General features: G+C 44.4%; 1 protein-coding gene across 2 annotated transcripts in view; it reads left to right on the top strand.

Annotated features, from left to right (window-relative positions):
* Positions 1-2,415: 2,415 nt before the first annotated feature.
* BMS1 (BMS1 ribosome biogenesis factor) overlaps positions 2,416-13,371 on the top strand; it is a 53,141-nt gene continuing 42,185 nt past the window's right edge. For both annotated transcript variants that reach the window (XR_014492705.1, XM_083364167.1), the window contains exons 1-7: positions 2,416-2,501; positions 4,928-5,170; positions 7,631-7,821; positions 8,546-8,625; positions 9,505-9,693; positions 11,837-11,979; positions 13,246-13,367. Coding sequence is in view for 1 of the 2 variants with exons in the window: in XM_083364167.1 (XP_083220293.1) it covers positions 4,995-5,170; positions 7,631-7,821; positions 8,546-8,625; positions 9,505-9,693; positions 11,837-11,979; positions 13,246-13,367 (901 nt within the window). In the remaining variant the exon portion in view is untranslated. The remainder of the gene's footprint in view (positions 2,502-4,927; positions 5,171-7,630; positions 7,822-8,545; positions 8,626-9,504; positions 9,694-11,836; positions 11,980-13,245; positions 13,368-13,371) is intronic.

Genomic DNA, 13,371 nt, shown 5'->3' with positions numbered 1-13,371 from the left:
GCTCAGTGGGTTAGGACACTGAGCTTGTCGATCAGAAGGTCGGCAGTTTGGCGGGTCGAATCCCGAGTGCTGCGTAGCAGAGTGAGCGCCTGTTACTCATCCCAGCTTCTGCCAACCTAGCAGTTCGAAAGCACGTAAAAAATGCAAGTAGAAAATAGGGACCACTACAGTGGGAAGGTAACAGCATTCTGTGCGCCTCTGGCGTCTAGTCATGCCAGCCACATGACCACGAGACGTCCTTGGACAAGCGCTGGCTCTTCGGCTTTGAAACGGAGATGCACCGCCGGCTCTAGAGTCGGAAACGACTTAGCACGCGTGTGCGGGGGAACGTTTACCTTTACCTTTAAGGGAGAAAAGGGATGCGATGGCTCAGTGGGTTAGGACGCTGAGCTTGTCGATCAGATGGTTGGCAGTTTGGCAGGTCGAGTCCCGAGTGCCGCGTAACAGAGTGAGCGCCTGTTACTCGTCCAGCTTCTGCCAACCTAGCAGTTCGAAAGCACGTAAAAATGCAAGTAGAAAAATAGGGACCACTACGGTGGGAAGGTAACAGCGCTCCGTGCGCCTTTGGCGTCTGGTCATGCCGGCCACATGACCACGGAGACGTCCTCGGACAAGCGCTGGCTCTTCGACTTTGAAACGGAGATGAGCACCGGCCCCTAGAGTTGGAAACGACTAGCACGCATGTGCGGGGGAACCTTTACCTTTTTACACAGATCAAATTCCAGATCAAAAACGAAATCAGAAAACAAAGTTTCCCATTTCAGCCTGGGTTGTTGTGTTTGAGTCATCATCTGGGGAATTATTTTTCTGTACCCTTTGGTTCCTAGTACCAAGATCAGATCTCTTTGTTCTGGAAAGGTATAAAAGGTGGAAGACATCTTTCCTGGTTGTGGCCTTCATCTCTCTACCAGCCACGAAGAAGGATGGGGTCACCCATCTCTTATTTTGATCAAACTAAAAGTTGTTTGCTTGCTGAAACCTCGGCTACGGAGTTTCTTTTGGCTCTTTTAAATTCCTGAGTAATGCTGGGGCAATTGTGAGGCTAAGTGGAAAACCTTACATGGAGAAAAACAAAAAAAATGACTTCTGATTCTTTTAGTATAGTACAGTAAAATAGTAATGTACAGCCTCAGATCGACAGGCAGTAGTCCACACCGGTGACAGCTCATATTGTGTAAATTTTTAAATTGCTAACAAAGAATTAAGGGAGACTGATATGCATTTCAAACTTATTAGTTTTCATCAGTCAGCCATACCCTTCTGAGGGTTCTGAGGGTTCGAATCTCAGAAGGGTATGGCTGACTGATGAAAACTAATAAGTTTGAAATGTATATCAGTCTCCCTTAATTCTTTGTTAGCATTTAAAAATTTACACACACACACACACACACACACACACACACACACATATATATGGATCTTTGGTCATTCGGGTTTTTCCCCACGTAGAATTGAAGGTGTAGGAGCAACGTTTCGACGGAATCCCATCCGTCATCCTCAGGCTGGTGGAAGCTGAAGCCACCAGCCTGAGGATGACGGATGAGATTCCGTCGAAACGTTGCTCCTACACCTTCAATTCTACGTGGGGGAAAAACCCGAATGACCAAAGATCCACATGCAAACACCCGCGAAAACCTCAGAAAACATTATATATATATATGTTTCACTTTTCCCCCCTACATCACAAGCAAAGCTGCAAATTGGTTTCCAAGTGGAAATAGGAACGTCTTCTTTTGCTGATTGCACTGTCTGGACAGGAGACCACCAAGAGAGAACATTTCCAAAATTTCTTCCAGGGAAATTGCACAGGTGGTGGCATTGATTTTCTGTTCCAGGACCAAAAAAAAAAAACAACAACACACAACTGCAATGGAAAAGACACCTCCTGGTTGAGGTGGGAGGGAGAGAAAGGGGGGTCATAGTCTGTATTCTTCCTTTTCCCTCACTTTTAGAGGTCCCGGGTCACCCCAGCCCTGCAGAGCTGCAAAATTGGCATCCTCCATGGGTCCTTTTTGCAGGGGAGAATTGCACCCATTCTTTCGAGCAAATGGCCCCGATTCTGCACAAATTGCTCTGCCGAGCATTTTTCCAACCTGGACCACTTTAAGAAGGGCGAACTTCCAACTTCCAGAATTCCTCAGTTGAAGTCCACCCCGCCCAAAGTTGCCCAGGTTGTTAAAAAAAACGGAACAAAACTCATAACCAAGATCTGGATCTCTCTGTAATACCGACTCCAACCAGGAGGGGGCAGCAGGGCACAAGCTACCCGCGAGAAAGGAGCTTTAAATTCGCCTTCCGCCGGTTCCTATGGTAACCCGCTGCCCTTCCCATCCCAGATGGTCTTCCCCCTTGTTGAGGAACGAAAAGAACGCGGGCCGCGGTTTCCGGGTGAGACGCTTTAAAGAGACGGACCGGGGGAAAAAAAAAGGAGGGCATTTCCGGTCGGGGCCTGCACGCGTGGAGAGCGGAAGGTAGCCAAGCATCCGAAGGCCGACTCGAGGGTAAAGTTTGACCCGTGTCGGCGCGTTGTTTGAATGCGGGTTGGGAGGCGGGGATGACGTGCTTGGCGGACCGGGGAGAGGCTGGCGCAGGTGTCTCACTCGCCGGGTTGAGCCCGGAGAAGCTCGGAGGGATGCGATAGATCAGGGGTCTTCAAACTTGGCCCTTTTATGACTTGTGGACTTCAACTCCCAGAATTCCTCAGCCAGGCACTCTGGCTGAGGAATTCTGGGAGTTGAAGTCCACAAGTCATAAAAGGGCCAAGTTTGAAGACCCCTGCGATGGATGGATGGATAGATAGATAGATAGATAGATAGATAGAGATATGTGTGTGTGTGTGTGTGTGTGTGTGTGTGTTTTACGTGTGTGTGTCTATAATGTCTAATTTATCGCCTCTGTCTATGTGTCTATATCATCATGTATCAATCTATCTTTAATCTGTCTCTCTCACATATCTATCTATCACCTCTATCTGTCTGTCTCTAATCTGTCTGTCTACTGTATCTCTTATCCAACTCTGATATGTCTCTCTGCTGTCTATATCATCATCTATCTCTTTAATCTGTCCATCTCTCTATCTCTCATCTATTTATGTCTATAATCTATCTATCTATCTATCTATCTATCTATCTATCTATCTATCTATCTATCTATCTATCTATCTATCTATCATCTATCTGTCTGTCTGTCTACCTGTCTGTCTGTCTGTCTGTCTATATTATGTGTGTAATAAATCTCTGTCTATTTGTCTATATATCGTGTCTATCTAATAAATCTGTCTATTATTTGTCTATATCTATATCCATGATGTGTATCTAATAAATCTATCTGTCTATCTATCTATCTATCCTATCTCCCTCTCTCTATCTATCTCATGTGTCTATCTAATAAATCTGTCTATTATTTGTCTATTTGTCTGTCTATCATCTATCCTGTCTGTCTGTCGATCTTTCTATCTGTCTATCTATCTATCTATCTATCTATCTATCTATCTATCTATCATCTGTCTGTCTGTCTATATTATGTGTGTAATAAATCTCTGTCTATTTGTCTATATATCGTGTCTATCTAATAAATCTGTCTATTATTTGTCTATATATCCATGATGTGTATCTAATAAATCTATCTGTCTATCTATCTATCCTATCTCCCTCTCTCTATCTCATGTGTCTATCTAATAAATCTGTCTATTATTTGTCTATTTGTCTGTCTATCATCTATCCTGTCTGTCTGTCGATCTTTCTATCTATCTGTCTGTCTATCTATCTATCTATCTATCTATCTATCTATCTATCTATCTATCTATCATCTATCATCTGTCTGTCTGTCTGTCTATATTATGTGTGTAATAAATCTCTTTCTATTTGTCTATATATCGTGTCTATCTAATAAATCTGTCTATTATTTGTCTATATCTATATCCATGATGTGTATCTAATAAATCTATCTGTCTATCTATCTATCTATCCTATCTCCCTCTCTCTATCTATCTCATGTGTCTATCTAATAAATCTGTCTATTATTTGTCTATTTGTCTGTCTATCATCTATCCTGTCTGTCTGTCGATCTTTCTATCTGTCTATCTATCTATCTATCTATCTATCTATCTATCTATCTATCTATCTATCTATCATCTGTCTGTCTGTCTATATTATGTGTGTAATAAATCTCTGTCTATTTGTCTATATATCGTGTCTATCTAATAAATCTGTCTATTATTTGTCTATATATCCATGATGTGTATCTAATAAATCTATCTGTCTATCTATCTATCTATCCTATCTCCCTCTCTCTATCTCATGTGTCTATCTAATAAATCTGTCTATTATTTGTCTATTTGTCTGTCTATCATCTATCCTGTCTGTCTGTCGATCTTTCTATCTATCTGTCTGTCTGTCTGTCTATCTATCTATCTATCTATCTATCTATCTATCTATCTATCTATCATCTATCATCTGTCTGTCTGTCTGTCTATATTATGTGTGTAATAAATCTCTGTCTATTTGTCTATATATCGTGTCTATCTAATAAATCTGTCTATTATTTGTCTATATCTATATCCATGATGTGTATCTAATAAATCTATCTGTCTATCTATCTATCTATTCTATCTCCCTCTCTCTATCTATCTCATGTGTCTATCTAATAACTCTGTCTATTATTTGTCTATTTGTCTGCCTATCATCTATCCTGTCTGTCTGTCGATCTATCTATCTATCTATCTATCTATCTATCTATCTATCTATCTATCTATCTATCTATCTATCTATCTATCTCTATATCACTCTATCATTTTATTTACAATTTTATACAGTATAATTTATGTATAGCTTTATTTCTGCACATAGGGTGTAAGCTGTTATGTAGAAATGACACACCTACTGCTCACATGCCGGCCTGTATCACGTTTAATACTTTTTTCCCTCAGTATCTTGTTGGGGGGAAGAAAAAAAAAGCCTTTCGCCTCACGTGGTTGCTGGCCACAACGGGGAAAGATGGAGGAGAGCAACCAGAAACAACATCGCAAGAAACACAGCGGGCCCAAGGCTGGCAAGAAAAAGAAGCGCCATTTGAAAGATTTAGGAATCGAAGACGAAGAGGATGCCCGGAAGAGAAACCCCAAGGCTTTTGCGGTTCAGTCTGCAGTCCGCATGGCCAGATCGTTCCACAGGTGACTTTAACCACTGCATCGGCTCTGCTAACCATATTGCCATGATTGGACTCCAGATAGTGTTCCGTGGGGATGGGATGGCAAACGGTGTTACAGCAAATAAGATCCGTTTAGGGGTTTTTAGTGCAAGGGACGCGGTGGCTCGAGTGGGTTAGGACGCTGAGCTTGTCGATCAGAAGGTTGGCAGTTTGGCGGGTCGAATCCCGAGTGCCGCGTAGCAGAGTGAGCGCCTGTTACTCGTCCCAGCTTCTGCCAACCTAGCAGTTCGAAAGCACGTAAAAATGCAAGTAGAAAAATAGGGACCACTAAGGTGGGAAGGTAACAGCGTTCCGTGCGCCTTTGGCGTCTAGTCATGCCGGCCACATGACCACGGAGACGTCCTCGGACAAGCGCTGGCTCTTCGGCTTTGAAACGGAGATGAGCACCGGCCCCTAGTGTCGGAAACGACTAGCACGACTAACCCTAACCTTTGCTTTTACCTTTGGGGTGGTTTTTGTTTGTAAGAATAAAGGCAGGATAGAAATAAATATAAATACATAAATACCCTCAGTGGAGGACAAAGCATACGTTTGGGCAAGCTTATAGTTTGCCATGCTTTACAACACAATGAGGGAAATTAATTAAATTGGGTAGATGAAGGCTTTCTATACAGGTGGATGCTCTCTTAAGTTTGAGGCGTATCCCACGGGTGCCCATAGTGTCCAGGACCCCGAGGATACATCATATAATTTGGGGTGGAATGTGACCAGACCCTAAGCTTATTGGATGAAATTTTCTTCTGCCTGACTGAAGGATAGGATTTAAGCGAAAGCTAACCACTGAGCTAAACAAATCAGGTTACGGTTTCTTTTTTTCTGTGTGTTTGTTTCTGCATTTCTGTATTCTCTCTCTTTTTTAAAAAATAAAGATTCATCGGAAGGGCAGCTTATTGCTGAAACTTTGCAATCTAAGAGCGAGAGCCTCAGTTTTTCCTCCCCGCTCCCTGTTTTGTAATGTAACCTAACTGTCAGTATTAGAAACGTTGTAAAATGAATCACCCATTATTTTCAAATTGGGATGTTCAAATTAAGAGTGTGTACTACATTCCTTTTCCTGGCAAATAGATGGGGAAGAAATGGAGGTAGTGACAGATTTTATTTTCCTGGGCTCCAAGATCACCGCAGATGGGGACTGTAGCCAAGAAATTAGAAGACGCTTGCTCCTGGGGAGGAAAGCCATGGCAAATCTAGACAGCACACTAAAAATCAGAGACATCACCCTGTCAACAAAAGTGCGTATAGTCAAGGCTGTGGTCTTCCCAGTTGCAATGTATGGCAGTGAAAGTTGGACCATAAGAAAGGCTGAGCGCAAAAGAATTGAAGCCTTTGAACTCTGGTGCTGGAGAAGACTCCTGCGAGTTCCTTGGACTGCAAGGTGATCCAACCGGTCAGTCCTAGAGGAGATCAACCCTGACTGCTCTTTAGAAGGCCAGATCCTGAAGTGGAAACTCAAATAATTTGGCCACCTAAGGAGAAGGAAGGACTCACTGGAGAAGAGCCTCATGCTGGGAAAGGTTGAGGGCAAGAGAAGAAGGGGACGACAGAGAAGGAGGTGGCTGGATGGAGTCACTGAAGCAGTAGGCGTGAGCTTAAATGGACTCCAGAAGATGGTGGAGGACAGGAAGGCCTGGAGGAACGTTGTCCATAGGGTTGCGATGGGTCGGACACGACTTCGCAACTAACAACAACAACACTACATTCCTTGTATGTGAAAATTTTTGGAAACCACTCTTGGTCCTAGTAATAAACCCGGAGCTACTACAAGTAGTTCATGACTTACAACAGATCTGTTTAGGGCAGGGGTAGGCAACCTCGGCTCTTTTATGACTCATGGACGTCAACTCCCAGAATTCCTCAGTCAGCATAGCTGACTCAGGAATTCTGGGAGTTGAAGTCCATGAGTCATAAAAGAGCCGAGGTTGCCTACCCCTGGTTTAGGGACTGTTCAAAATGGCAGTGGCACTGGAAAAAGTGACCTACAACTTTTTCACATTTGCAGCATTCCCCATGGTCACACGATCAAAATTCCGACGCTTGGCTACTGACTCATATTTATGACGGTTGCAGCATCCCGGGGCCATGCGATCCCCTTTGGCAGCCTTCTGACAAGCCAAGTCCATGGGGAAGCCGGGTTGACTTCACAAACCATGTTAACTAACTCAACGGCTGCAGTGATGCGCTTAAGGAAGGAAGGCAAAAAGTCACTTGAAGAAATGTCTCGTTTAGCAACGGAAATGGCCTCAGTTATGGTCGTAAGTGAGGGACTACCTGTACCGTATCTGAACATAGCCAGCGTAATCCTCCTTGAGCAGGAGGCTGGACTAGAAGACCTCCAAGGTCCCTTCCAGCTCTGTTCTATCCTGATTTTAATTGAATGGTTTGTTTGTTTTTAACTCGCCTGCAATTCTCGTTCTAAAAACAGGACCCAGGATTTGAAAACCAAAAAGCATCATATTCCAGTGGTCGACCGGACTCCCTTGGAGCCTCCTCCAGTGGTTGTGGTGGTGGTCGGCCCCCCCAAGGTTGGGAAGAGCACCTTGATAAGATGCCTCATTAAGAATTTCACCAGGCAGAAGTTAGTTGACATTCAAGGCCCTGTAACCATTGTATCAGGTAAAACAACAACAATATGCAGTACACCTTCCTCCTATTTTCCCCACAACAGCAGCCCTTTGAGGTGGGCTGGGCAGAGAGAGAGAGAGAGAGAGAGAGAGAGAGAGAGAAAGAGAGAGAGAGAGAGAAAAAGAGAGAGAGAGAAAAAGAGAGAGAGAGAGAGAGAAAGAGAGAGAGAGAGAGAGAGAGAGAGAGACAGACTGAGACTGGCCCAAAGTCACCCAGCTGGCTTTCATGACTAAGGCGGGATTTGAACTCACGGCCGCCAGCTTTCTAGCCTGGTGCCTTAACCACTAGACTAGGGGTCTTCGTGCCTGGCTGAGGGATTCTGGGAGTTGAAGTCCACAAGTCATCAAAGGGCCACGTTTGAAGACCCCTGCACTAGACCAAACTGCTTCTTTAACTGGCTCACTTTGTCTGGATCCCGAGATGGAGCTGTGCTTATGATTTGCTTACACTCAGGAATCAGCTCAAGCGGGGAAGATGTCTGAGGAATCATATAGGTTTTCTTGTAAGCCCGATCTAATAAAATCGATTTGAGCCAGAAGCCCTTTTGCCAAAAAAAAGGGAAGCGTGACTTGACTGGTCAAGAAAAGAGCCATTTTGCACGTAACCAGTTTGTTTGTTTGTTTTATGCTAGATTGCAATTGGGGAAAAAAAATCTTTGCATTTTTAATAAAGTATAACAATCTACCTTGTTCTGTTTCTTGCCTTTGGTGGGCAGGTAAAAAACGTCGGCTAACCATCATTGAATGTGAGTGCGATATCAACGTGATGATTGACCTTGCCAAAGTTGCTGATCTGGTAAGTTTTATTGGTCTGTAACTGTGGTGGCAAACCTATGGCACATGTGCCAGAGGGGGGCTACTCAGAGCCCTCTCTGTGGGCACGCGCCCCTCGTTCTTCGGCTAAGCTTTCGCAGGAAAAGGCCATTTCTCAAGCCCCTTTCTGGTGAAAACGGTGCCAAACATGCATCACTCTTATTGAGATCAATCCTGCAAAAACAAGGATGACAAAGGACAGCAGAGTTATTCTGAAAATGAAATCCTTAAATTGTGGAACTCTCTGCCAAATAATGTTAAGTCAATGAATTGCTTTCCTCACTTTGTTTGGATCGTCATTACGCTTGTGAGCAGCTGTTTTCAGATTTGAATGATATCAAATCTGACACCGGAAACAAACTTGACAGATGACCTGAGCGCTGCGTGTGTTGCTCTCAAACTGACAAAGTATGAGCCAAGGTTAGACAAACTATCAGCACGCGTACAACAGCAAAAAAATCACCTTAATTGTTGAAAAGCACGCCAAATGCAAACTTTTGCCTTTCAATAAAAAGTTGGAAACCCCTGATCCAAGTGACTTTTGAGAAGAGGAGCACAGAACAGATTTCATCCCTACCCCCTCCTGTAAACAGATCTATGCTGCTGATCCCTTTTTGGTCTAAGGAACGTTATGCAAAGCACCGAAAAATGGTAGGTGGGAAGCAGAATAATTTAAAGATGGGAGAGAGAGAAAAAAGGGAGTCTAATTTAAGTTATGCCAACGCATTCAATTGATAAGCACATGAAAGTTGACCTTTATCAGTAGTTACTACATGTTTTGGCAAGATTTTTTTTTAAAAAAAATGCAGTAGTTTCCCCACCACCACCATCACCGCTAAGATTTTTTTTTTCAATTTCTTAGGCGTTGATGCTCATCGACGCCAGTTTTGGATTTGAAATGGAAACGTTTGAATTTCTGAACATTTGTCAGGTCCATGGCTTCCCCAAAATCATGGGCGTTCTCACCCACCTGGATAGCTTCAAAAACAACAAACAGCTGAAGAAGACCAAAAAGAGATTAAAGCATCGGTTCTGGACGGAGGTCTACCAGGTACGGTGTGCGTCAACTTGCCCTTAAATGACTGGGGGGGGGGGGAAAATGAATCAAAAGTGAAAGAAAACAAAGGGATTGTGACTTTATAATGCCATTTAAAACCAGAGATTTAATAAATGCACGTGGCAAGAAGAACCTGCATATTCTGCCATCTGCATAGTTCATGCGCCATTTTATTTAGGGGGTGCGTGTGTCATTTTATTCCTACCTTGTGTCGGCATCCTGCCGTCAAAAGGAGTGGGGAGGAATGGATGAAAAGGGCAAAGGAGGTTTGTCTCTACGTGATAGGAAATCAGGACGTTGCGGGAAGGAATGGCGGGTGATAAGGACCAGGGCAAGCTGGATCCTGTTTGAACCAGCATCCCACAGCCGGGATCATCCTGAAGCCTCTTAGAGATCTCAAAACATCTTGGCGAGCTCTGGTTGGCTGGAAACAGACTGGTCTCTAGCGGGGGAAGGGATGGGCTGGGGGCAAACCTAGACCTTATTTTTATATGGATCAAGCACGGTAAATTTCTTTTTTTTTAATATACAAGTTTTATTGTTTTTTTTAATATTTACGTATACATGTATTTGTGAAACAATATGGTGGTTGGGTAGTTAAAATAAGAAATAACCAGTTGCAAATAGTTCAGGTTACATCAACAGAGATGCCCTCCCTAATTCCCTTAGTGATTACATAGTCAAAATAAGCAAGATAGTATATTTCTAGTTATAACCTAGTCAATCAATAAAATTCAAAATATATTTTCACTAATACGCATCAGTATCCTGGTTTTAAAATTCTATTTAATTGCAATAGGATGTTCTAGAATAGCCTCTAGAAGAAAGCTTAATTACGGGCAACTCACAATTCCCTATTTCAATAAAGAATAATTCTTTTGTCTACAAAACTTACTGTACATTGTTCATTACAAAACATTCCTATGTTTTACAGTCTGGTTTTCATCTTAACAAATCCCCAGTTATTAGAAATATATTTTTTTGCCTTGACCGTTCAACAATTATTAAAATGCTATCTTTTATATCTAAAGTTCTAGATTCTATGCTACAGTTCAAAAATAGCCATTGAATATTCTATAAGTCATCTTGATTGTACATCCCGACTGCACGGTAAATTTCAGAGCTGGCTTGACTGTACTGCAACCAGCATCCCTAGTAAAAAAAAAAAACCACAACGCCTTTGCTTCAGCCAAATGGAATCGAAGGGTTACCTTTCCTGAGGCAGGGGTCCCCAACCCACGTGTGGTCCACGAGGGGTTTGCAAGTGGGCTGCATAAATGGCCTAGCTTGCGCAACCAGTGGCGCGCCCGTGCAGGCATGCTCCATTCAGGTGGTCGGCAGGCGGGCGTGTACGCCGCTTGCGCAAATGGGAGTTGCGGGTGCACGCTGGCGGGCTGCTTGCGCGAACCATCTGCTCTTTTCCCCCCTTCTCCCTTCCCCACCCCACCCCCCAGTCTGCAAAGCTGGAAACGTTGGGCAACTCTGTCCTAAGGAATCAGGCTGGGGCAGGTGTGACGCCTGTTCTTCCTCTTCCCTGTAAATGGGAGACAAGCAATGAGGCAAGAAGACCGGGAGGACTTGTTACGATTAGTACAAGATCGTTCAGTGGGTCTCCAGCTCCGTGAAAGCACAAGGTACAAATTAGAAACGGGTAGTTCTTGTTTAGCGACCGCAGCTGGCACCACGGCTCAGCCGTTAAGCCAGGTCGTGATCTAACTTCCCTTTTCCGTTGCTTGGACCGACCTGCGCAGGTTGTAAATACAAATCGTAGCCGTAAAGGTTACTTAAACCTCACCACTGTAACTCTGAACAGTTGCTCAACGAGTCAGGCGCTGAACAAGGATCGCCTGGGTAGGATAAAACATGAAACCGTTTCATGTTTCTGCCAGTGTCCTCCTAACAATGTGACTTCACCTTCTTTCTGGCAATGCTGTGGTGTGCGTGGACCCGCCATTTGCTCAGCTGCATTTAATTACGAATGTCCACGTTTCTTTTAACAGGTAGTTCAAGCTGGTCCTGTATTCGAGGAAAGAAATACCATTCTGGGTAAAAACCACCACCACGACAGTTAAGGGCGGCGTATTGCTTAAATTGCAACTTCAGCGTACATGCGTTTCTGTTTAATTTTTAAATGCAGGGTGCCAAATTATTCTATCTTTCCGGGATGGTGCACGGAGACTATCAAAAACAGGAAATCCACAATCTGGGGCGGTTTATTTCTGTGATGAAATTCCGTCCCCTGACTTGGCAGACAACTCATCCCTACATCTTGGTTGACAGGTGATTTATTTTGATTCCACTTGAACTTCCTGGAGCTCCGTCCCTCCTTTCCTTGACCTTCCTTCCTCTCTCCTTCCCTTCCTTGGCCCTCTTTGACCTCCCTGCCTTCCATGATCTTCCTTCCTTGACTTCCCTCCCTTCCTTCACCTTCCTTCCTTCCTCTGTTCCTTCCTTCCTTCCTAGACCTTCCTTCCTCTGTTCCTTCTTTCCTTCCTTCCTTCCTTGACTTCCCTCCCTTCCTTGACCTCCCTTCCTTCGTTCCTTCTTTCCTTCCTTCCTTGACTTCCCTCCCTTCCTTGACTTTCCTTCCTCCCTTCCTTCCTTCCTTCCTTCCTTCCTTGACCTCCCTTCCTTCCTTCCTTCCTTCCTTCCTTCCTTCCTTCCTTCCTTGACTTCCCTCCCTTCCTTGACCTCCCTTCCTTCGTTCCTTTCCTTCCTTCCTTCCTTCCTTGACTTCCCTCCCTTCCTTGACCTTCCTTCATTCCTTCTTTCCTTCCTTCCTTGGCTTCCCTCCCTTCCTTGACCTCCCTCCCTTCCTCTCTTCCTTCCTACCTTCCTTCCTTGACCTTCCTTCCTCTCTTCCTTCCTACCTTCCTTCCTTGACCTTCCTTCCTCTGTTCCTTCCTTCCTTCCCTCCTTCCTTCCTTCCTTCCTTCCTTCCTTCCTTTTCCTTCCTTCCTTCCTTCCTTCCTTCCTTCCTTCCTTCCTTCCTTCCTTCCTTCCTTCCTTCCTTCCTTCCTTCCTTCCTTGACCTTCCTCCCTCCCTCCCTCCCTTCATTTCATCCTCTGTTCCTTCCTCCCTCCCTCCCTTCCTTGACTTTTCTCCCTTGATCTTCCTTCCTCCCTCAATGTCCCTCCCTCCCTTTTCTTGACCTCCCTTCCTTGATCTTCATTTCCTCCCTCGATATCCCTCCCTCTCTTTTTTGACCTCCCTCCTTCCTTGATTTTCCTCCCTCCCTCCTTTGCCAATAGCATGAAAGTAGATTAAAAACGATTCCCATCCTAGGGCCTAGCAACCTGAGAGGATTTGGGCAAATCTAGAGGAGCCTCAGGAAAAGTTGACTTTGAGGACAGATCCCATGTACGAAATATTCAAAGCTCTCCAGGTGGTCAGAGGGAGGCGAACCGTCAGGAGCGGGTATGGGGTTACTACTTATATGCCCCCTACCTCACCAACAGGACAGCTGTTGTACCAGATGAGCGTACCCAAGGATGTTCTCCGTCTCCTTCTAAACATCCTAACCCTGATATTCTTCCCTCCTGCAGGATGGAAGATTTGACGAACCCAGAGCTCCTCAGGGTGAATCCAAAATGTGACCGCAAAGTTTCCCTTTATGGCTATCTGAGAGGAGCCCATTTGAAAAACAAAAGCCAAGTCCACATGGCAGGTGG

The sequence above is a fragment of the Vipera ursinii genome (assembly GCF_947247035.1).
Source record: "Vipera ursinii genome assembly, chromosome: 5".
Lineage (NCBI taxonomy): Eukaryota > Metazoa > Chordata > Lepidosauria > Squamata > Viperidae > Vipera > Vipera ursinii.
Note: the sequence above shows the minus strand (reverse complement) of the source record. Positions and strands in the feature narration are given on the sequence as shown.